Source organism: Antedon mediterranea, chromosome 5, assembly GCF_964355755.1.
Source record: "Antedon mediterranea chromosome 5, ecAntMedi1.1, whole genome shotgun sequence".
NCBI classification, from domain to species: Eukaryota; Metazoa; Echinodermata; class Crinoidea; order Comatulida; family Antedonidae; genus Antedon; species Antedon mediterranea.
Window position 1 is genome coordinate 30,838,896 of NC_092674.1, and position 25,009 is coordinate 30,863,904.

At 32.1% G+C, this 25,009-nt stretch overlaps 2 protein-coding genes across 3 annotated transcripts; both read right to left on the reverse strand.

Annotated features, from left to right (window-relative positions):
* Positions 1–31: 31 nt before the first annotated feature.
* Positions 32–3,024, reverse strand: LOC140049460 (protein unc-50 homolog). Of its 2 annotated transcripts, none has more exons than XM_072094346.1 (8): positions 2,920–3,024; positions 2,282–2,483; positions 2,130–2,155; positions 1,932–1,997; positions 1,639–1,759; positions 1,372–1,511; positions 987–1,088; positions 32–827 (listed from the first exon to the last, which is right to left on the reverse strand). In XM_072094346.1, exons 2-8 carry the CDS (start codon positions 2,476–2,478, stop codon positions 688–690), a joined length of 792 nt encoding a protein of 263 aa, XP_071950447.1. In that variant the 5' UTR covers positions 2,479–2,483; positions 2,920–3,024; the 3' UTR covers positions 32–687. The 2 variants fall into 2 exon arrangements, with proteins under 2 accessions (XP_071950447.1, XP_071950448.1); XM_072094347.1 differs by having other exon boundaries at positions 2,282–2,519; positions 2,920–3,002.
* Positions 3,025–5,064: 2,040 nt separating this feature from the next.
* LOC140050451 (THO complex subunit 2-like) lies at positions 5,065–24,979 on the reverse strand. The gene is made up of 38 exons (XM_072095636.1): positions 24,912–24,979; positions 23,888–23,949; positions 23,676–23,767; positions 23,250–23,301; positions 22,923–22,990; positions 22,540–22,661; positions 21,962–22,113; positions 21,284–21,444; positions 20,975–21,061; positions 20,530–20,676; positions 19,789–19,961; positions 19,296–19,476; positions 17,463–17,501; positions 16,996–17,126; positions 16,505–16,691; positions 16,029–16,122; positions 15,441–15,521; positions 15,015–15,111; positions 14,591–14,708; positions 14,151–14,330; positions 13,570–13,734; positions 12,908–13,068; positions 12,421–12,547; positions 11,656–11,797; positions 11,302–11,459; positions 10,854–10,982; positions 10,602–10,733; positions 10,343–10,411; positions 9,951–10,066; positions 9,725–9,791; positions 9,407–9,512; positions 9,002–9,083; positions 8,402–8,745; positions 7,919–7,968; positions 6,707–6,818; positions 6,416–6,513; positions 5,947–6,082; positions 5,065–5,536 (listed from the first exon to the last, which is right to left on the reverse strand). The coding sequence occupies exons 1-38, from the start codon at positions 24,974–24,976 to the stop codon at positions 5,502–5,504; spliced, it is 4,518 nt and encodes a 1,505-aa protein (XP_071951737.1). The 5' UTR covers positions 24,977–24,979; the 3' UTR covers positions 5,065–5,501.
* Positions 24,980–25,009: the final 30 nt, after the last annotated feature.

The following is a 25,009-nucleotide window of genomic DNA, read 5'->3' on the forward strand; positions in this document are numbered from 1 at the left end:
AACAAAACCGAACAACATTTTTAAGGTTTATAATACATGAATTTTATTTCTGAAAAGTTATTTGAAGTATTTACTTGTAAATAGTGTAACAAGCATAAATAAACTATAGGTCTAGTGGCTAGTACAGCCTCTATTTACCAAACTATATGCTACAAAATACACCTGCATATTGTACTATTAGAATATAGGGCACTCATCTGAACAAACGCAAGCGTAATCGGTTCTTTTTATAAAATGTATTTATATATATTTTACATAAAACAAATTTACAGGATATCTTTAATTTTAATATACAAACTAGATTCTTCAATGAAGCAAAGGTACTTTGGAAAATTCCCAACACTACCTAATCAAGGTACCTGGGAAAATTCCAAAGCAACCTTATCAAGGTACCTGGGGAAATTCCCAACACTACCTAATCAAGGTACCTGTGAAAATTCCAAAGCAACCTTATCGAGGTACCTGGGGAAATTCCCAACACAGCCTAGCCAGGCGGAATGTACCTTTACCAGATCTCTCAGCTATGTGATCATGTCTACTGGAAAAATTGTAATAATGATACCAAATAAATATTGAAGGCCCTCGCCATATTAATAGGGAACATGCCACTTTATGAGAGAGAGAGTCCAACACTCTAGGAGTTAACAATGTAAATTTAAATATTGAATTTAAAAAATGACGGTTGGTTTATTTAACCCTATATTTATAGAAATACATCAATGATTTACATAAGTTCCAGTTGATGATCACAGATACACAATAAAAAATGAGAATAAGGAGAGATGGCGGGTACAGCAACGCAATTGTCTTCTTTAAAAATGGCAGAGCTGGAAAAAATATAAACAATAACTTATTTTAATACTGTTCTGTTTTAATAACTTTATAAACAGTATAAGGTTGATTATCATTTATACAAAACAATTTCTCCAATTTGAGAATTCAGTCTAACAATTAATATCAAATAATTAACTTTATTATAGACTTACCGGTGTATCCAAGAAACGTAATATAAACATAGTATCCCATAGCAACAAGCCACAGCGAGTTCCCAAGCAGGGTTGACAAGAAGTAATCATAACTTATTACAGCTGGAATTACAAACACAATAAACTAAATATTAGTACAGCATAATGTTAACAGATTGACCTGCTTAGAAACAGATCTTACTAAGTTCTCTAAAATACTACATATATACTACTAAAATATTACTGGAATATTGTAAAATACTACATACTACTAAAACATTACTGGAATATTGTAAAATACTACATACTACTAAAATATTACTGCTTTTGATATAAGTTAGATTTGTTGCTGGAAAATGATACACAATCACAATGTGTATTGTAAAAAATAAAATGGTAAACGTACGCATGTACAAGAAGAGCTGTATAACATGTAAAAGAATTAAAACTGGAAAGAATGCATTTAAATGAACGTCAAAACAGAATCCCCATTCAACCTCTTGAAAGTTCTTGTTATTCAACTTTAAGTAATGGTTCGTTACAAACCTAGTAAAAAGTAAAAAAAAGTTTAAAATGTAGTAGCTATAATAAGAATAGGGACAGTAGTGTATTCAATGATGGTTTATCAACTGTGCATTTACTTTTAACTTTTTTAAATAAAAAGATGTCTTACCAAAAAAAAGTAGCTATCAACAAGCCAACACCGATGCAGTCGACAAAGACAACCCAGAGTAAAAACTTTAGTGTACCAACAAATCCGAGACTCAACACAATACCAAAACCAACTGAAGACCCTGAAAATAAACATCTCAATGAGCAGTGTATAGACTGATGCCCACCACCCATACAGGGTTAGTAGTATTCATGCTATGTTGTCCTAATATATTCTAGTCTTTGACTAAAACTTTGTGTTCTAGGTGGAGTATCACAACAACGAATTAATGTTAATTTTGGACAATTTCTTACCACAAAGCCAAATGCTTAAAAGTACTAAAAATGCTGGGTCATCTCTTGCCCATTGGTCTTTTGTTTCTGAGGAAAAAATGTGAATTTTAATACTTATTTTTTTAGAATACTTACAAATAACAAGGACACATAATTGATATAACGTATAGGGCCTATTATCTCCAGTCTTCTCTACGAAGAGATGTTTAGTATACTTACGTTTTCTATACTGAAAGTTGCGATACCTGCAAATATAAATCAAATACATAGAATTAACATCCCTTCAGTAAAAAAGTTATCATCCGGTAATTGGTGTGAATTTGTACTATTTACTAAGGATTTTCTTAACGTATACACTAAATACAACATACACTTTTTGGGGTGACAGAAGAAGGTATAGCATCTGCCACATGGCAAAATCAAAGTCCATTTGTCTGTACTTGAATATTCTGCGAAAGTATTTTCGTCGTTTTGCTTGAGCTGTATGTCGATCCTCCATCATTCCGTTGTCACTTAGTGATCTTGGGGAAGAATTCTCAGTTTTTGATACATGTACACTCGTCAACATGTTTCCTGTAAAGAACACTCAATTTATTCTAGATAAAAAAACTAAAAAGAAAGCAATTACAATTCCAGCGGAATATTGGTATTATTATTTATTTAAATATATTATTTTGTGCAGGCTATATAATCTATAATAAAGTAGACCTATTTTAAACAAAATTAGTAGTGTAGGCTAGTGCCTATATCACCATAAACTGTGGTTATATTTCAATTTCAGCCCACAACAAAAATCTGCCAATTTACTGTTTTGGTACGAGATGACCACTGCAGGCCTAGCTAGGTTCGAGAACTGTGTTGGTAGACTCTCTATGTTAGTAGTAGGCCGAGCTAGGCAGGGATAACATGCGAGTAGGGATGGAGGATGTCTATACCTTTACTATAAACATGCCAAATTAAAATTTAAAGACATAAGGAGAGTAACAAATTGGAAAACTATGAAACAAACCTTAAAATACTGGCATTTGAAATTGATTCTAGGCTCGGCATTCAAGTAAAACTTTTTTTACACGTAAAACGCGACGACGTTAATTTAGTTTGCTAGAGGGCGCTGTCTGGTTTAGATCAATAATTATAAATTTGTTATCTTTTCGTATGTTAATACATTGTGCTCAAGTGGACCCAATTTGGAGCCAGGGGAGCACAATGATATAAACTATAAATAAGTCACTGAATGTTAATATCGTTTCGTAAGTTTAAAATATCGAGAAAAAAAAACTTCTGGAAATACTTCAAAAATATTTCAAACTTGCCATATATGTTAAATATCGGTTACTCCATCCGTAATGCAAAAGAAAAATTAGTTTCAAGCCATATCACTGAGTGATTTTAATAACTTGCGTTTGTCTAAGATAAATACTTATTTGGTGTCCCTGGAAAGTGCACATATTCATTGAAATATGAAATTAAATATTAAGTCTCCAGTACTAGCCCACCATGGAGCTAATAATGAAAATAGAGCCAAGAATTTTATCGCGAATGACTAACATACCATCTTCCCCATAATACACCTGCACAAACTCATTTGTATAACAACGCACGGCATACCAAACTGTTTAAAATAGAGCTGCAATGTCCCCGGAAATGACATCTATTATTTTTTTTAACAACATATATAAGAATCTTCAGTACAGAGCAAAGACAATTTTGAAAAACAGAGCTGCATAGGTTCCCGCCCGGAAAAAAGGCACTTTAGGCCTACATGATTTGAAATTATAACAATAGACAATTATGACAATAGAGCTTGTCTCCGGAAAGTGCACCTATTCATTGAAATATGAAATTAAATATTAAGTCTCTAGTTTTTTTAAACCAGAAACAACAGCAGAAACAAATCCGCCACTTACAGCTTGGTTTAACAGATACAAAGACAATTACAACAACTCAGAAACACTTAAATTACGACGAAACAGATAAAGATTGGAATTAAAAATGTCGATAAGGGGATGGGCCTGGACTAAAACTATTATAAGATGTTACTGATGTAGGCCTAAACATTTTAAAGAACATTGACTCTGCTAAAGGGAACACAAAGGATATTGTTGTTTCTTTAATTTATTAAAATTTAGTGACTTTATTTCTATATACCACTGTGCTCCAAATTGGGTCCACTTGAGCACAGTGTATTAACATACGAAAAGATATTAAAATGCAGTGACTTATTTCTTTTTTATATCACTGCTCCACTGGTGCCAAATTTGGTCCACTTGAGCACAGTGTATTAATATATGAAAATATATTTAATTTAGTGATTTATTTCTATTCTACATCACTGTGCTCCATCGGTGCCAAATGTGATCCACTTGAGCAGTTACTGTAGTACTATTTCTATTTCGGAAGTAAATAAAGGCATAAATGAGAGAAGTAAAGAGAAGTAAAGAATGCTCCATCGTCAGAATATACCTCGAATACGAATGTAAAAGTTTTGCAGTTACAGCAGAGATGGGATTTGAAAAATGGACGAATTCATTTATATGGAAAACCATTCAAAATAATAATGAACTAAACAATTATTATACACGTGAGAGTTGGTTTATTCATTAAATTACCGCATTATCTCAGCATTCTTTATTACATTGGTGTTGTGAAGCTTTGACATAAGAAACTATACACTCCATTGATTTCAACCATTCTCCATTTTAAATAGTGTAATGTACATTAAAATATTACTGAACAAAAAGCCTGTTTATCCAACTGAAGTATTTTACAAATGAAGCCTAACTAACCTACAGACTGCAAACAGATTATTACAAAATAGGGTGTTTTGCTATATATATATTATATCAAAGAAGGAGACGACTTAGAAATGTTGTAAAATTTAATAGTTTATAAATCATGAAAGATGAGTATTTTATTTTTAATTATACATTATTTTTATTAAGATAATATAAAGCATTGTATTTACTGTAAAAGAATGTATGAGTTTCCCTCCAATTTATGAGTTTCCCTCCAATTGAATAATTGTTGACAAATTGTGTATACAAGTTATAATATAGGCAAGTGTTACAGTATACTTGAAAGACTGGTTGTCCCGTCCACTACATCAATGCTGATGAAACTGATGTTGACCAATACATACACAAACTACAAACTGGTTTTAAATCATAATTTGGTTCCAAAGATTGTTTTAAGCAACCACTGTTACAACTTAAAAAGCTTTTCACTTTTTCCCTGTAATTAATGTATGTATACTTTTTAGTTTGTTTAGTATATTCCATCTATTTCAGTACATTAATGTTAATGTCTTACTATAATGTTTATCCTAAAGAAACACCAGCTTTCATCCTGTAAGAGTGTGGCATTTTTTGCCTTGCACATACTTCACTCACTGAAATTCTCAAAGAGCCAATACATTATATACAGTAATCCCACACAGTGCATTAGATCCATCTTTATCTTGTGTTTTTAAATCACATGTTTAACATTTTAACAAAAAAATACAGTCAATATAAACCGAAATTAATTAACCAAAATTTAGTAACGACTTAATAACTCCTTCCTTTTAAAAACAAGGTTACAGCTGCTTTCAGTTCATGGAGATGGCTTTGAACGATGTTTTTGTAATCCTGAAAAATAAAAATAAACATTGATATCATTTAAAAAATGGTAGAATGTCTACATAAAGAAGATTACGGGTTTGAATCTCTGTTAGGGACAGCTTTTTCTAATTCTCACAGATTTCCTCATATTTTCACCATTTATAAATTAATCAATTATTTGAGGGTTTCTCCAAATTTATGTAACTAAAATCAAAACATTTGCCAAGCTTATTTATTTGTCTATAGCTCTGTCTACACTATCAGACTAAAAGAAAAGTGTGATGTTCCCAAATATGTTAGTGATATGCTTAAATATGGTAGTGATATGATGTCATTGTGTCCATATATAAGCGCATCACATTTTTTTTTCACTTGAAGTTTGATAGTGTAGACAGAGCTTAAGACAGTGAAAATTACCAATTTAAAGTGGAACCTACCATCAATGCTATCCTCCTTGTCCTTCTTGCTTTTTTTTTCCCTCTTGTTTTCTTTCCCATCTTCCCTGTGTTCCTTCCTTCCATCCTCTTTACTTTCTTTTCTGGAAGGTTTTTCATCACTTTTCTTTTCTTTTGACTAAAAAATTTAACCATAACAATATTTTAAATGTTATGTGTTTGTTTTTTTTCTTTTTGGTAAACTATAAAAATTCTACTTTATAAATGTTAAAATAATAAATGAAGGTCAGAGTTCAAGTGCTATTTTTAAGTCAGGATTTAAGCCAACATACACAGTCAACTCTCCCAATACCGGACACGCTTGGGCTGACTGGAAATACTGGTATTCAGAATAAGTTTTAATGGTAAAAAAATAATTTAGAAACTGTTGGACCTCAAGAAAAATTTTGTTTTGAAAGAGTTTCCGGTTTTTAGAGAGTACAATAAAACAGCATTTTGTATTTCTACTTACCCTTTTTCGTTCACCATCTTGTGAACTTTTACTGCTTTTACTTTTACGCTCTTTCCCGATTTCTTCGTTGTTTCTTGGTGACTTTGAGAATTTAGTACCTAAAAAATAAACTTATATTTCTGTAAAGGAAACTTTATGTAAAAACAAATGTGATGTGTCCATATATGGACACAATGATGTCATATCACTACCATGTTTGGGCACATCAAATTTTTGTTGTTGTCTAAACAAGGCTTTCTGAAGTTATTTTACTGTGATATTTAGATAACATAAGAACATAGAGCAACCAACCTGACTCTTCCTCCTTATGTCGTTTAACCTCATGATCTTCTCTTTCGATATCAGGCATTTCTCGTTTCTTTTCATTTCTTTGACCTCTATCTTTATCTTTTCTTTCTCTATTCTGAAATGACAAATGGCAATGAAATAAAAAGAAAAATAAAAGCAAAAGACCATTTTTTATGAGATTATTTTTTTTATTATTTTTAAACCGATAAATATCAATGTAATTTTTTAAGGCGAGACATTGTTTTATGAAATTATTTAGATATCAACAACTGTTAGGGAGTCTTAATAATTTAAACTGATTATTAAAATAAAATGGTTTTTCTTCTTTTTCAAAAAAGACAACTAAAAATAAATATTTCATAAGTCTTACTTTTCTGTTCTACGACAGTGGCACATGGAGAGAGAAAAGTTAGTAAATTTCAAAACAAATCTCTAAGATATAAACAGTATGTACAGAAATGAGATTGAAATGTCAACATATGCAAATGAGTGGAAGATATGCAAATGAGTGGTAGTGGTTAACATAGATAACTAATGTATGGTGGACAGAGTGTTGGGGGAAAAAAAGGTTTAAGTAAATAAACAAGAAAATATCATTGTTAGGATTAGATAAAAACAAAATTGAAAATGAAAACAATTATTAAAACATCATTTTAGTTTTACTGCAAAGAAATGCAATCTGTTAATCAGATACTCACCACAAAGCCTTGTAACAACTACAGCTTAATGTTTAAGCTGCTCAACCCTGCATCTCACACACAGCTACTGTAACAGCACTACCGGTAGTTATTGGTTCTCCCAAAAACAACAGCAAACCGACACTGGTTTCTTTGGGGCAGTACTGCATTGGGGTATCTTCACCAGCCCAATAGTGGTAGAAATACTTACATCGTAGATAACTATACTATTTACTTGCTAAGGAGGATTTTTAACACGCCATTTCTTGCGGTTTACTTCTATTTTAAAGGTAGTGATGTATTTGGGCTTCCTTCGGTTTGGTCCTATGTCAGCCTGGTATTCACATTGTAGTCTTAAGGTAACTATACTATTTACTTGCTAAGGAGGATTTAAAACACGCTTTTCCTTGCGGTTTACAACACACTTCTATTTTAAAGGTGTATTTGGGCATCCTTCGACACGGTTTGGTCAGCTTGGTGTTCTCACTGTAGTGATAAGCAGACAACGTTTCTCAGAGCTCCAATATTAATTACTAACCTTTGAAACTGTGCTGGATGCACTTCCCTCCATTTTCCTCCTCTTTGGTTCTACAATTTTAAAAAGAATACTATTGTAATAATAAAATTATTCGGCAAAAGTTCAAAATGACACACTTTAAGCAAAGATTAAGTAATAGACATTAGCACAAATAATAATAAAATAATTTGGAAGTACAGTAGTGTATTATTTGTGTATGTTGTGGATCTATTATCTCCTACCAGTGACTTACTCAACTTGTAAACATTGTAAAGCCAACTCTCCCAATACTAGAATCTCTGAAAACTGGAAACTCTCTCAGACTTTTCTTAAGTTCCCAAATTCTTTTTTTGCCATTAAAAACACTTTTTGAATATTGAGAGTTGACTGTATTGGAAGGCACTCAAAATTGGCATTACCACTTGTGGCGGTGTGATGCAGTCTATGTGGCATTATTATAATTATGGTAAACATGTTTTAGGACACATCTTATTATGTGTTTACCTCGTTCCGATTCATCCCTAACTGGTGACAGTTCTTGTCTGATTGGTACGTTAGCAGATCCTTGACTTGAGCTGCTGGATGTCTCACTACTTGCACGCTGTTCCTTCTCATCACCTTTACTCTTTCCATCTCTTTTGGATTCTTCCCTTCTATCTTCTTTATCTTTCTTACTTTTTGTCTTTTCCTCTCTCCCATTCTCTTCTTTTATTTTTATTGAGTGACCTTTTTCTTTTTCCTCTCTGTGACTTTTGCTAGATCTGTGATTCTTTTCTTCCTTTATTTTTCTGCTCTTACTTTCAATTTTGTCTTCTTTTGATTCTTTATCTTTGTTCATACTCTTGGAACTAAAGTAAAAAATAATATATATCCAATGTAAGTAAAGTTATGTATTAGAAATATTTACAAATATCAATTTAGGCAACAACAAAAAACAAATTATAATATATTTAGTTATAATGTTAATTTTGTCCAATTTCAATTGGTTTTGCATACAAACAAAAGTTTTGATAAATACAAACATAACATTGGGAATGTAAACATTGATTTTAAATTTTGATTTGATTGATTTTATTTTTTAAATTATATTTTTTCCGTACAAACCTTTGATCTGTCTTTTTACTGTGATGCAAGTCACTCTTACTGCTGCTGGAGGTGATTCTTTCCTTCTTTTCAATATTTTCACCTATAAAAGTAAATTGAAAAATACTGAGAATACTTTGACACAAATATGAGAACGTCTATTTTCTTTAAAAATACTTGTCTAAATCGGGTTTGTGTGCTACATTTCTTCTTCAAATACAATGTGTATAAATGAAATTTTTAAATGTTTATACTTTTTATATAAGAATGTAAATGCAATGCCACTTATTAATAATTTATTTTCTGTTATCAAATGTTATTGAATGAATATTTAATGTAATTTTGATAATGATGATGATAGCATACAGTATATAGCCAATTAAATCTAAACAATACAAGCAAAGTTTTAATAGGCTTTTGACATACCATTGACTCTAACATCCGGTTCGGTCTTCACTTGTACTTGTTCTGAATCAGTAGCATCTGCTGTACCAGGCTCTTTCTTCACATTTATAGGTGCTGATGCTTTGGCCTAAACACACCAGATAATAAGAGAGATAGAGTATGTTTGTATGGTTGTTAACTAGTATCAGTATAGCCATAATAATGTGTTGTTTTTGTAAACTTTATGTGTTTCATATGGACAGTTTGTCTGAAATAAAGTTGAATAATAATAATAATAATTACACAAAAAGAAAGGAATATTGGATGCCAAATTGAAATAAACAATATATAACATCTCACCTCTTTTGTGTGAAACTTGGCTTCAGGAATCATGGAAGGCTTCCGAGCCTTTAGCTGGCCGGAATATCTATAAAAAAACAGGTTAAACAATTATTGATATATTAACAAATTATGTTAAGTGTTTTATTGCACAGATGCATTTTATTAGGCAATTCTACTTTTTCATTATACAGATATAATTTTGTTATGTTTTATTGCAATTAATTTCCTAATGCAAAAGTCGTACCCCATAGCTAGAGCATAGATATCGGGACGCTTTTCTTTTTCTTCAACCCGGATTTTGTCAACACGCTTCTCTAAAACATTTCCAAGATTCTCAACCAATGGAAAGTATGGTAGAATCTAAAAAAAGAACAATGGCCATTTTAATTTAATGTGAAAAGGAGAACAAGATCTAGAACTGAATGTTTGCAAAAACATTGCTGTACAGTAAGTACCATCTCTATTGGATCAACAAAAAACATTGCTGTACAATAAGTACCATCTCTATTGGATCAACAAAAAAGAAAAATTAAAAAGGGAACATTTAACATACTACAAAACCTTTGGTATAAGATCAATAATCAATAATAATCAATAATGCTTTAAATTAATAATCATTTTTAATTAATAGTTTACCTTTGTTAAGAGAATGAGAGTGTTGCGTATCTGAGTGTAGTCTTTGGATTCCAAGCAAGCCACAACTGCCTGCAAAATTTAAATGATCAAATTAATTATTTAAGCCCTATGAATATATTCGACAGAGCTCTGATTGGTTGGCATGTATTAACCACCACAAATAGTACAGTAGTGAAAAATATGAACAAGTATAAAATACAAAAATTAATCATGAAAACAAATGAATAGTATATAAGATTAGCTCCAATACAATAATTACCTTTGTTAACTTGTATTGCCATTTGTGGCAGACGTGTCTGAAATTTTCAAAATCTAACTGATCAGCTTTGTTACTTGATTCTGCACCACTAGCTCTCAACACCGTCACAAATCCAGGAAAATCACCACATTCCTAAAATACAACAAGCAGGCAGGCTTAAGAAGGATGTACCATACATGGCACCGTAGTTGGCTGCCAATAACATGACATGACAAAGGTATATGAGGTGATGTCTTCTACTTGCTAACTCACCTTCTCATAAACACTTTTATCAGAGTGCCATTTGATGACTTGGCTCAGCATGCAACACAAGAACCTTCCATACCGACTTGCCTCGCTTTCTGTACAACTTGTTAACGTATACGTAATTTCTGAGAACACCTAAAAAGAAAAACATTTTTCCATTATACAATTTAAACGTGCTCGAGAGCAGAGGGGTGTAAATGGTTCCTCTGCTTTTCTTCTTTTTTTTGGTTAGGATATTTTATGAATCATTTTTGTGTGTAAAGGGCTTAGAAACATTGTATTAGGCGCTATATAAGACTACCATTATTATTATATACTACATAAAGTACAATCTTTTTTTATTTCATACAGTACCTATCCAACTGTAACTAACTAAACTATATCATGCTTATAAATAGATTTATTTGGGGCTTGGGAGTGGTTTGATAGTGTAGACACATCTTTAGTTACTTACTCTATCATAACAAAGAAGAGTGGAGAAGTTCTCAGTTTTCAAATTGTGGATAACAAGTACAAACTTAGCACAATACATTGCGTCACTTGCTGTAAAGCAACATCGTGGAAATATACACAGCTGTAGAAACTGGGTTATTGTCTCATTTTTGGTAGATCCTGCAAAAAAAAAGTTTATTTAGATATTTTATTCTTTTTTTTTCCATGCTGCAGCATAAACAAACACTTTTACAAAATTATTGTTTCCGGAGTACAAACAGTACAAAAGTATGGATTTCCATGCTACACCAAGAGTATAAACACAAGCAGTACATCATATAATGTTTTTCATGCTACATCCTGCCAAACAACTTACTTTTTGGGAACCATCCCTGGCACTGTTGTTTTAATCGTGCCATCACCCTGTTACAATGGTCTTGCTGCTTCTTTACTTCATCTTTCAGTTTATCCATTAAAATTTGATATCGCTCAGATTCTTTCTTTCTCTTCGCAGAAACCTAGAAAGACAGAAATATGAAGCACAATATTAAAATTTGTTATTCTGTAAAGGATTCTGTCAGGATTTTTTCTAAAGACTAAAGACTTGTAATAAGACTTTGTTTATGTAGAGCATCCTGTGTATATGTTTGTCTTGTGAACCTCTGAGGGTCCCTAATGATCAGCAATTGCTGGATAGATCACCCTCATTAAATATGGTAAAAAAAAAAAATTTTATTTTTAAAAATTAAAAAAAATACATTTGATATTATTTTAGTGGGAACTGAATGCTATGGGCTATCTACTGACCAAAAACAAAGCTCTGTGTTTACAGGCCAAAAAAATAAAATTATATTGAATATTCAAGCATCATGTAATAGCAGTTTTATGTACAACTATAAATTATTATTAATACTATGTAACATGACTGACTGTGTATATATTGTATCCAACTGTATTAATGGTTTATACAATGTGACATGATATACCGTACACTCACCATATCTTAATGGTTTATACAATGTGACATGATATACCGTACACTCACCATATCTTAATGGTTTATACAATGTGACATGATATACCGTACACTCACCATATCTTAATGGTTTATACAATGTGACATGATATACCGTACACTCACCATATCTTTGTTGTCCTCTAGACTTGCCATATTCATCTTCACTTTGTTGATTTCTTTCTCATAACTTGCATGTGGTACATCCAAGTCGTACATTGATAATGTCCAAAATGACACATAAAACTGTGGACTAGATATTAATATAGAAAACACAAAAACTTTATTATCTATTTTATTTTTTTTTTTCCTTTCAGTGAAACATAAAATGGAGCACTGAGGAGAGACAAGAGTTGTCAAAGACAATTATCGCCAAAGGGGCGTGTCTCTCCAACTATGAAATTAATGCAAAATAATTTCAGCTTGTTTAAATATCATTGTATAGAAGGTTTATAATATTCCATCAATCTGTCCCTACTCTCACATAGTTTTCGATTTATTTATTCCTTGGCACACTTAGGAGAAACAATAGCTGTCAAAGACAATTATTGCCAAAGGGCTTGTCTCTCTTATGTAAATTTCCATGACAACATAAAGAAACAAGAACAGTTACCTGATATCATCCCAGACTTTAATATGATGTAATGATTTGACATCTTCTACTAATGGCTCCAATACAGACTCACTAGCTTCTACAAAACGTTGCGTCTTTAATGAAGTACTCGACGATTGCTTTAAAGAACGATCAACTTTCCGCAGTTCATCAAACTTTGACTATTCATAAAAAATAAATGTATTCATAAATATCATATAATGTTGTTACAGAAACAAACAAGAGTGACTCTAATACCCCTTTCACAGCCCCTAATCTATGGAGTGAGTTTATACACACTGGATGCACTGTTGCACACCATACAAAATGTGTTGACACCACGGTGTGTTAAACTTAAAAGCTAGGGAATGTGAAAGGGCTATTAATCCTAATGGGAATACATTTAAATTACATTTAAAATGAGCAATTTAAAAAAATTGCAGTCGTTACTTTTATTGAACTGTAGAAGCTCATCTCGAAAACAAGTCCACACAAGAGTATTAAAAGAAGCCCATGGGCTTATTTTCAAGCTTTTCAACTGAATGTTTTGTTTCAATTAAGAGAGATGTTTATATTTTATCATTTTAAAGCAGGCCTCTGGATATCAGCTGGTCTGCAGCTTTAACTGGAAGAGTTAACCTCTATAAATAAAGTGGAAATAAAATAAATAAGAGGACACTTACCATAATAGCGTGTTGACACATCGGTCGGTACAAAAAGAATGCGGAGTCAGGGGTGAGGTGATACTCTTGAACCATGGCCTTAAGAGTTGGAAGGTGCTTTATGTAATCTTCTGAACTTAGGTGATTTGCAAGGAAATTACCAAGTTGAACTAGCGTGTCTTGACACTGAAAACGCAAACAAAACAATTCATTTAACAAGTGCAAGAAATAACAGGAGAAGAAAAGAAGGGTGAAGAAAAGAAGGGTAAAGAGAAGATACAATGGGTGTAAAATGGAATTTACAATTTTTTTATTTATTATTAATTTACACTGGGTGACCAGTGGTTGTGATGTACTAGTACACAGGGGTAATCCCCTATCTGACCATAAAGAACTTGGTACACTATTTAAAAATAGTAGGAAGTCGTCTCCCGGTGTGTTGATCGTGGTCCTGTACTGGGCCCTCTGGGAGAACAGCCTTACTGAAGAGGTAACCAAGTATAAACAACAGAGAGAGCATTATATTGTCTGTATTAAGCTCTGTCTACACCAAAGTTTGATAGTGTAGACAGAGCTTTAGGATAGTACTTAAAATAACATACTTGATCATAGAGTTTGCCAATAAGTTTCAGATGTCTCTCTTTTCCGTCTTTGAATATAACACATAGCCTTTGTTGAGCAATTAGAATACATAATGGAGCCACTAGATTGTGATCTAAGAACGTGTCTTTTAACCTCTGAGATGACTTCTTTGTGTTTCTTACTTGAGAAAAATATCCACCCTGTTCAAACAAAAAATAAATACACAAGTTTGTAAAATATGAGTTTGTTCATATGTATGTTAGCCTTGATTGTTTAAATTTTTAACTTTCACCACCCACCCCAATTCTCCAACAGAGATCATCATATTTTAAATTAATAATTATATTTAAAGCATCTTTGCCCCGTCTGTTTTTAACCTCTCGCTACGGCCTTGATAGCCCAGGTACTGCATAGTTCTACATTCATGTACATTAGCCAGTACAGTTTATGTGATTCTCACCTCAGCTCTTAATAGTTCTCCTCCAGCCTGAGCCTCTAATTGGTCATAAGTGATTTCATCAGATACTTCTATACCCGTCATTTTCTGTAGAACTTCACGCAGGATCAACAGATCATAACTATACAAATCAAATCATCATATTTAGAATTTTACATTTCTTTTATCAAACTTTAGAAGACAAGAAAATGTAATGTGTACATATATGGACACAATGGCATATCACTACCATATGTGGGCATATATCACTACCATATGTGGGCATATATCACTACCATATGTGGGCATATATCACTACCATATGTGGGTACATCACACATATTTTTATAGTGTAGACAGAGCTTTATACAATAGAAACAGAGTTAAATTTAGAGTTAAATTGTGTCAGATAATGTAATTAAAATAAATAAATAAAAATAAAACGTACCTTTTACCCGCCTTCAATTGGTTGATAACATATTGAATAAATCCTGCTAATTCAATGTTATACTTGCGACATATGGAACCACTAAAGCTCGCCAAACCTAATGATAAATAACACAGTTCATTATTACACTTTACCTATTTATCATTGCTATGAACTACAATAAGGTGAAAACCAAACCAAGCTTAGAATCTAATAAGTTCATCTTTTATAGATTTTGTCCAATATTTTATGTCATGTTTTCATTTCATAAAATGTTCAGTGTAAGCTGAACATGATCTGTGATTCTCTTTTTCCTTTATTTTTTTTTTATTTTTGAAAATATTTATAAGATTTTTTATGAAGTTGGCTGCATACAATGAAGTTAATTTCAGTAAATCAATCAAAATAACAAATTCCAAAAAAAAAAAAAAAAAAAAAAATACATACTTTGTATCCATAATGAAAGATTTGCACCGTCGTGTTTCATTCGTTCTTTCTCAGGGTTTGCTAACGCTTCTATCATCACATCTTATTTCATTTGTTGTAAGGAATATTGTAAATTTGAAGAAGCTTTAAATGTTTATTTGATAACTGATGTGGTAGTAACAAGTTGAATGACAAGCTTTTTGAAAACTTGTACTAGTAGAATGCAATGAACAGTTTTATATTTTATTTGTTATTTCATTCGCATTTAACAGCAAGTATTCAATTTTGTATCCCAGGCAGACCCGACTCAAGATTCTGCATCTTTCTGGGATCCTGCCTTCTTCCTTTCCCCCAGATTTATTGTTATTTGTCTGTTATTTCTTTTTTATTCTATTATTGTTTAAATCTTTAAAAAGAAGTAAATAAATGTTATTTTGAATTGAATTGAAAGTCTCATCTCATTTGAGGGTAAAAGAGTGAAGTTTTTGTACAGTCGCAGGTTACAACCAAGGAGTCAACCTTTGACCTTTGACATGCTAAGGCAAGAATGTTAACCACCAAGCTACAATTCTGTTGTAAATGCTGATCATTTTAAGAGTAAAAGGATACAAGTAAGCATGTCATATGACAAGGAACTCAAGTACTTAAAGGAATCCACAACAGGACCAATGAAGTTATCATACTTCTGAATCTGAGACAGAACCTAGATAACAACAAAAAACAAAGTTAAATTTATTTCTTTTCCAAACCTAAAAGCTGTTACCAAAACATATTAGTTGTGAATTATTAAAAATAGAGAAAAATTTGGGTGATATAGAATCAGATGAGCAAATCCACAAACAAAATATTAAATTATTCATTAGAAGAAAACTGAAGAAGTGTCTTTCAAAATTATCACAATACATTTAAAACTATCAAACCAAATCAGAGAAACAAGATCTAGGGTGACATTACAAGGATAAGCATAACAAAATTGCTGTAGCTCTCTAAGGTTTGTTCATCCACCCTAGAAAACTAGAACAAAATAAAGAGATAACTCACATATTCAAAGATGACAACTAGAACAAAATAAAGAGATAACTCACATATTCAAAGATGACTCCAGGATTGCCATGGCTTAGTTTTCCTAACTGTCTACCTGATGGTTTTACATTCTCTTTACTCAGCCTCTTCATTATATACTTTCCACGTTCTATAACATTTGCTTTAGTTCTAATCAAAGAAGGGTGTATGGCATAACTGTAATTCTTCCATCTTCCATATAATCGATATCTGTTGCAAATAATAATGAATAGTAAGAAAAAGGATTAAAATAAACTATAAAGCTCTGTCTACACTATCAAAATAGTTTGACAAAAAAAGTGTGATGTGCCCAAATATGGTAGTGATATGACATCATCATGTCCATATATGGGCACATCACATTTGATAGTGTAGACAGAGCTTAAAGATAAACAGTGTGTGATAGGTCACCAAAATAAGATATAAACCAATCTTTAAAAAAGTCTTTCAATCTCTCTTATTGTTCATCGTTTTTGAACTAATAAATTCACTAATACATTATAAAAGTAAGTACCTTATTTCATATTGGAACATGGAGATAAGAGTCCATAGTTCCTCTGTTATACATGGATTGTGAGGTAAAAGACTCAGTGACGGTAATAACACCTCATCTGTCATTGAAATTATACCAACATATAACTCATCCTGCAAAAAATAAATATACATGCAAATTATGTTATAACATAAGTACATGAAAGTACATAGCTCATTTTAAAATAATTAAACATGATTTTATCTAGTTTTTTGTGGATATCTAATATAAAATGTCTTTGTGTTAAACACATATGTGTGTGATGTTTTGCTTTGTTTCAACAAATTGGGAAACCAGTCATTTGATATTATTGTATTTTTGTACAGTTTAAATCCTATATATTGTATTGATAGAGTAAAAGCATGTTTTCTGCATGGGCTTACTTGCTCCTAGTAAATATATCCTTTTTTAAACTTAGCCAAATAATATTAATATATTGATATACTCACCACATTGTCTTTATCAAAGGGATTGATTTTAGTTTTTATCTGAAAATGATAAAAATGTAATATTAATAGAACCTCTTTATTGATATTTATTTGCATTTTTTCTTAATTTACCAATATTCTTTGTTAAAGCTCCCTTCCCTACGTTTTTTAGATCTACCGTATTTTCCGGAGTATAGGTCGACCCCAAGTATAAGTCGACCCCCAACTTTGGCCTAGAATATCGTTGATTTTGGTATGACCTGAATATAAGTCGACCCCCAAAATCGGCTAATAACACAACTTACTTTAAAGTTCAAAGAGGGCTAGAAATGTATGAAATGTGGTTGTTTGTTTATATTATTAAAGTGTAGGCCTAATCAATATCGGACAGACGTAATGACGACGACTTCGTCGCCGTCTTCACCAGCCTATAATAAATGACAGCGATGTAGCGTTACTTGCCATCAGCGATGTTTTTCGCGTCACTCGAATAAATTAAAACGAGTTTTCCGTTAGGAGGCTTATTAATTGTACAGGCGAGTAGTTGTAAATCGCGTTATCTGTAAATGTACACGCGCCCGACTAAGGAGAATTTGTTTTATGAATAGAAGAAATGCGCAGTAATTGTAATTACGAACAAACAAACAAACTGCGCATGTGTATAGATGAAAATATCGCGCAATAACAAACATGCTGCATGGACATTCCGACGTCTGTTGTGTGTTACGATGTTTTCGCGAGAGTGAATAAGAAGCATAAAGAAAACTATTTATTCTTAATTATCTTAAAAGCGTAATATTAACATCAAAATGAGTCATTGTGATATATTAATATTTTATTGACCAGTACTTGTTGGAGTTGTATTATTTTGTACAATGTAGGTATTAAATTGAAAACTTCTGTGAGTGATTGATGATAGGCCACTGACCTTGCTGGGCCTTGACAGCTGACAGCTTTTGAACATATTTTTTCGGCCTGATTTTTTTCAAAAATCGCATGGTCGGAGTATAAGTCGACCCACCGATTTTGCAATTAAAATGTTCCCATAAAATCTCGACCTATACTCCGGAAAATACGGTAATTTAAGATCACAAACTATATTTAATGTAAAAATAATACTATATGGTCCTATTGCAATAACTTTTTTCGTCTTTAAATGGTTAAAAATGTGAAAAATAAGTCGATTCTAATAATTATAGCGGCCCGCTATAAATCCCAAAATGCATTGCGCGCGGATTGATATTTTTGTTTTTCACCTGTAATTCGCCCACATTTCGATCGATCGTGAGGCCAAAACAAATGGAAGACTCCTAACTTTTCAGCGAAAATACCGGGTTTTCCCCAATTTGTATCAACGGAGTCTGATAAAAATAGAAAGACAATTAATGCAGCAACTATACAACGTCAGGCTAGGTATATAGCTAGCGTATGATGTTCGTACGTTACCGATGTTTACCAGCTAGGCCTACAAAACTAAGCCTAGCTAGGCTAGGCCTAAGACCGTCCACGAGAGGTCGATCGCCGCGAGCTACTTAGGTAGTGCATTGTTTCTCACTTTTTATCATAATTTACCATAAAACGTACATTTAAGACAAGGAATGACCTTTAATGTTTTTAAAGTGATGTATATGTATTATTTTCCAAAAAACGTCCAAAATTGCAGAGAAGGGGTCTTTAAGCACTTAGCATAATATACGCCTACATTATTAACATGATATAATAGTTAACTTTTAAAACTTTCCAAACTGTTTTAAATGAAATAATTCTGACTATACTTGTTTTAATGAACCCAAACATTGTATGCTTAAGTATACGCTTAAAAAAGTAGCTATGGTAGTCTTTAGATAATCATACCTTTTTCATGGCAACTTTGCTTAGTCGAATAAGTTTCCACATAAGCACAGGATCCCTACTTAAGTATGGTCCTAAGTAACTGACCATCTTAAAGAATGCTTCATCCAAGTCCTCAATGTCATTTACTGATCTTTCGGACTTGCTGCCTTTCTGACCTTTGGCCCCAGCAGGCTGTGCATACCTTACAGGAAACAAGTTTATAATAGTTTGATAATAATTAACTTCAACATAGAACAGATTCTAATGTGATTATCTAGTAACAACAATATCATATTATACCTGTATACAAAATTATATATGGAGTGGGATTATACTTGGATTGCATTAACAATGTATGATTATAGTCTAAATTACAGGGTTGGGGATTATATTTATAACATGGGATTAAACACTGCTATATACTGTAATAAACTAGGAGCAAGTAATAAGCATATTAATGGTCTTATTCCACCATTTGACGTCACAATCATGTTTTATAAAAATAAAAACTCACTTTGTATAAATATGTTGAATAGTATCTGAAATAAGCGCACATAACGCCATGGAAACAGATGCATCAGCAACGGCTGTGAATGGAGGAAGACGATCCATCAATTGCTGAGCATGTGTCCAGTCACCGACCTTCAACAGTGATCGACACACACCTATCTTCTGGTTATTCTCAATCTAAAACATTAGAAACAAATATAACTTTTATTTTTAAAACATAATAATTTATAAATAAAAAATACACTTTACATAGTATGAATAAGCAACTTCAAACTAGTTTGACAAAAAAAATGTGATGTGCCCAAATATGGTAGTGATATGACATCATCATGTCCATATATAGGCACATCACATTTTTTTGTCACATAAATTTTGATAGTGTAGACAGAGCTTAAGACTATTTTCTAAAATTGTTATAGCTAAATATCATGATGATCGTGGAAGTTATCTTGTTTTACAGCCTACTTATTTTTTTCGTACGCTGTTCTGTTTAAGTTTTCTTTGACTCAATGCACATCACTAAAGGATTATATTAAAAATATTCTACTGCAGTTACAGCAGTAAATATGTTTGTTTACTCTTTACTGTTAATCCAACTATTTAGCACTTTTTAAAAACTTTTTTGGGTAATCATAGTCTGCCTCATAAACCTCTAGTTATTATAGTAAAATAAATGTAGTTACTGCAGTAACTGCAGTAGAATATGCTAAATCTGTATTAGTAATCTGTAAAGTAAATTACTTACAACATTTTGCTTCTCATCATTCTCATCTGCGTTGCTTTCAGCTGGTTTGTCTGATAAAATGATCATACTAAGCTTACGGGCATATTGACGCGCATCAGTGACTTCCTTCTTGTAAACCTTTATGATTTCAGCGTCTTCAGGAGATAGCTACAAAATTAAAAATAACGTGTGTAAATATTAAGTGAGTCTTAAAATCTTCCTTAAAATTTTAACCACAACACTGCTTTACTGGTTTATGAGATATAGCCACTTATAAAGTATATATAAAAATGTGCGTTCCCTTAATAGGGGTGCCCCTTAAATAGGGATTGGCTTAGTGTTAAAATATATATTTTCCTGTTTATATCTAATTTTTTGTTTTAAAGGAAAGTGTCCCCTTAAAAGGGGGTACTAAAGGATAAAAAAAGAAAATAGAATGGAATAAAATAAAAAGAAGTATACTTACATGTGGATAGACATCATTGAGATTAATGAGGGAATGTTTAAGCAGTAATGCAGCTACATCGTACAGAGAACCAACAGTTTCATCGTCCTGTATAATAATTTACAAATATTTTTTTATTTTTAAATTTTATCCACATCAAACAGCGAGTAACTCGCCAATTACAGAATAGATAAACTATATATATATTTACATAGTATCATTTGAGGTTGAGGGAGTGGAGCACAACCCTGGCACTAAGTCAGAATTTAACCCTGGGATTGGAAGGCAATATGTTAACCAACAAGCTACAACTCCACTATTTAGACCTACCTTGTAAAATTTAAACTTGAATCCTAGAATATCACATATCGTAATAGGATCAGTCATGTAGCCTTGTATGAGAGGTACAAAAAGATCGGCCATAGAGGGCGCATTTTCGAATGCTTCAAGGATAACATCAAGCACACGGTTTGGATCAAGATTAAACCCACCTGTAAAAATAACATGTTAAAAAACGATGTATTAAGTGGAAGCTTTTGATTTGGGACGAAAATGCCTACGCATGTTTTGTTGTCGTATGGACACAGAATCTGAACTGTGTTAAGCTCTGTCTACACTATCAAAATAGTTTGAGAAAAAAAGTGTGATGTGCCCAAATATGGTAGTGATATGACATCATCATGTCCATATATGGGAGAATCACATTTTTTTGTCACATAAAGTTTGATAGTGTACTGTAGACAGAGCTTTAGAATTGAATGAGGAATGACATTCTAATGTCTAACGGATTACCATGATTGACATAATGAGTTTCTAACAGAAAGCTCCTTAATATTGTTAAGAAATCAGAAGTCGAAAAATATATTTAAACCACTGGAATAAGAAAAGCTACTTTAAATCATATGTAAGCATTATTTTGGGATTGGCACCACAGTAACGTTTCACTAACAAAGCAAGGCAAGTTGGCTAGCAAGTTGGCTAGCCCTAAAAGTATACAAACAGACATACCAACTAATGACCTAATGTTTTGCAGTATGGCTGTGTTGTCTCTGTTTTGTGTTTTGCTGTTCTCATTGTGAACTCCTTGTAACAATTCAGTAACCAGTTTACTGTATCCTTCACTCTCTTCACGCAACAGATTGAACTTTTGCTGTTTGTAGCTGAAACAACAAACAAAATAATATCAGTTATAGTAAAGCTCTGTCTACACTATCAAACTAGTTTGACAAAATAAGTGTGATACGATATGCCCAAATATGGTAGTGATATGAAATCATCATTTCCATATATGGGCACATCACAGTTTTTGTCACATAAAGTTTGATAGTGTAGACAGAGCTTTAGGAAATCTCTCTCAAAACGTAGGTGATGTAGGGTTTTGTTACTTTTTATTATACCTAATAGATACATCTACACCCAGTTTAGCATTAGGCAAATATAAAGAAATGAAATAGTGTCAATTTCATTTTTTACCTTCACTCTCAGTATTTATGTCTATAAAAGAAACAAATTTCACACATAGGCCAGTGTGATTCTGTATTCTAAAATGGAGGGGAGGTGGCAAGAGCTAAAAACAAAATACTTACAACAATTTTGTTTTCAACTTGACATATTTCTGACTGTATACAAGTTTGTTGTTTATTGCATTGATGGACTCTAAAGTATCATTTTCCAGCCTTTCTTTTAAGATGTTGTCTGGGATGAAATTCTATTTTTAAAAGGAGAAAATCTGTAATGCTTAACATGAAAACGTAGAATAAACAGCTTAGATCACTAAACTAAAAGGATATCTTACAATTATGTAATAACATTTGTCTAAAACAGAATATGCATGCAATGAAATGAAAGATATTTAAACACTGAACTTTGAAAGAAAATTCGGACAATGTTTAATGAAATAAAGACTATTGAAATGACCAAATAAATATAAAACTAATTTTTCAAAGTGTCAATTGAAATTGCAACATACCAAACATGTGAGAAGTGACAAGAAATTATCTCTGTTGGACTTTTCTTCCAGACACACGATTTCTACATCTGTGAAAGAAATATAATTGTTTTAATTTTAAATATATCCTGAATACGAGAGAGAGAGAGAGAAACAGATAATGATACATTTTGATGGTGATCTTTTGAGCAATTAAAGTAAAAAGCAGTATATTACTACTTGTCAAATGTAAAACGGTAATTTTTTAATAAGAATAGTAGTATTTATAGTATGTGCTTTAGAATGGTATAACTACAACATATATACATACCTATAATAGAATGGTATAACTACAACATATATACATACCTATGATACTGAATGTATCCGCCAGTAATGACACCACTCCTTTGTGAGTATCCTTCATAATAACAAAGAAAAATCAGTAAAATCAAGAATGCTTTATTGCTAAATTTACCAGGTCTTTCTTTATCATTTCATGACCATGAAGTTAAAAATTAAATAGTTAACGTCTGAGATAATGTATTACCCCCGGTATTCCTTAACAATTTTAGCAATAACACAATTTGGAAAATCTTTCCTAGGATTAATTTTTTAGAAACATACTCTACTTCCTCTTTACCTACTGTAAAATGTTCATCATAATATTTTTTTAATTTGTTCATCATAAACAAAAATAAACATTTCCATACACATTAAAAGCATGCTTTAGACAATTTTACTTAAATTCATAAAATGTTTTAAAACTCTTTGAGAAAAATATAAAAAACTTACAGATAGTATCTTAGCAACAGAGGCAGCATGTTCCAGTTTGATTTGGCCTCGTATAGCATTCCAAAGGAGGTCATAAACTGCTCCTCGTAATTCTAATTAAAATTAAATTAAGGAGTTTCAGCAGTATACTATCAGGTTAAATATACTGTAATTTGTTAACAGTACTATGTTTTAAAAATAATATTATCATACGTTGTTAATTAGTACTGTACCTTTTGAATCGGTTAGTATGCCATCATTGCTGAATGAAATTAGGTTCTGGCAAAGCTTTAAACTGTTAAATAAAGAAAAATGATTGTATGTAATATTTTTTTAATGGATTGACTGGTTACATGTGATTTGTATGCAGATTTTATTTAGAGTTATTAGGCCTAGGCTGTAGTATATAGACTTTAGTTGATGCTAGATAATTATTAATATAGACATCTGCTGGAATAATTGCATTATAATTTATATAATATAATCTGCACATGGTAGCATTTTATGATGAAATGCTATCTGGTGATTAATTAAATTAGTATGACCGAAAACTGGCAATTACAACTTTTAAAAAATAAGCTACTGTATTAAGGGTCTTTCACACCTGTTCCGGCACGGTGCCGGAAAATCCAATCGTTGTTGTTTTACGCGGCTAGGCCTACGCGCATATCAATTGGTGCTTGGCCGCGTGGAGCGTCGTGAAAACGAAACATTGGCGTTCGATTCGCCGAACCGGAACCGTGCCGGAACAGGTGTGAAAGGGCCTTTATTCTGGCTAAAATCTATGACTATGTAGGCCTAGACCTAGACTATACAGTATTTTTTACAACATTTTTTACCATTCCTTTAATTTAATAAAAATTATTCTGCATTAAATATGTAACTGTAATGTATGTATTTTGCATGTTTATAATAATCGTGCATTTCTACCTAAAATAAACATAGGCGCCCATACATATTATTTACATACGCATGTTACCTTACGTAACTGGGACATTTCTTCTTTATTTAGAATTTTATCTTGATGGAGCCTAGTCCTAGGCCGACGAAGAACGTTCATGTTTTAGCGGGAACAGTCGGTTTTGAGCTCCTGAACAAAACCGCCAGTGAGTGACTCATAAACGTTAATCGAGGCCTAGGGCAAAACGTATTTTAATACACCAATAATAATAACACAGCAGTTTAACTACCAGATAATTACAATATAGATATTTATTTTCAATCTAATATTAGTATTCGGTTTATGATTCATCTTACAATTCATGTTTTCCTGACTTTTCCCAACATTTCCAAATCTCCGGCGAGCAGAAACATGCAGCCATATTTCCTCAGCAGACCCGGATGTTACGAAACGC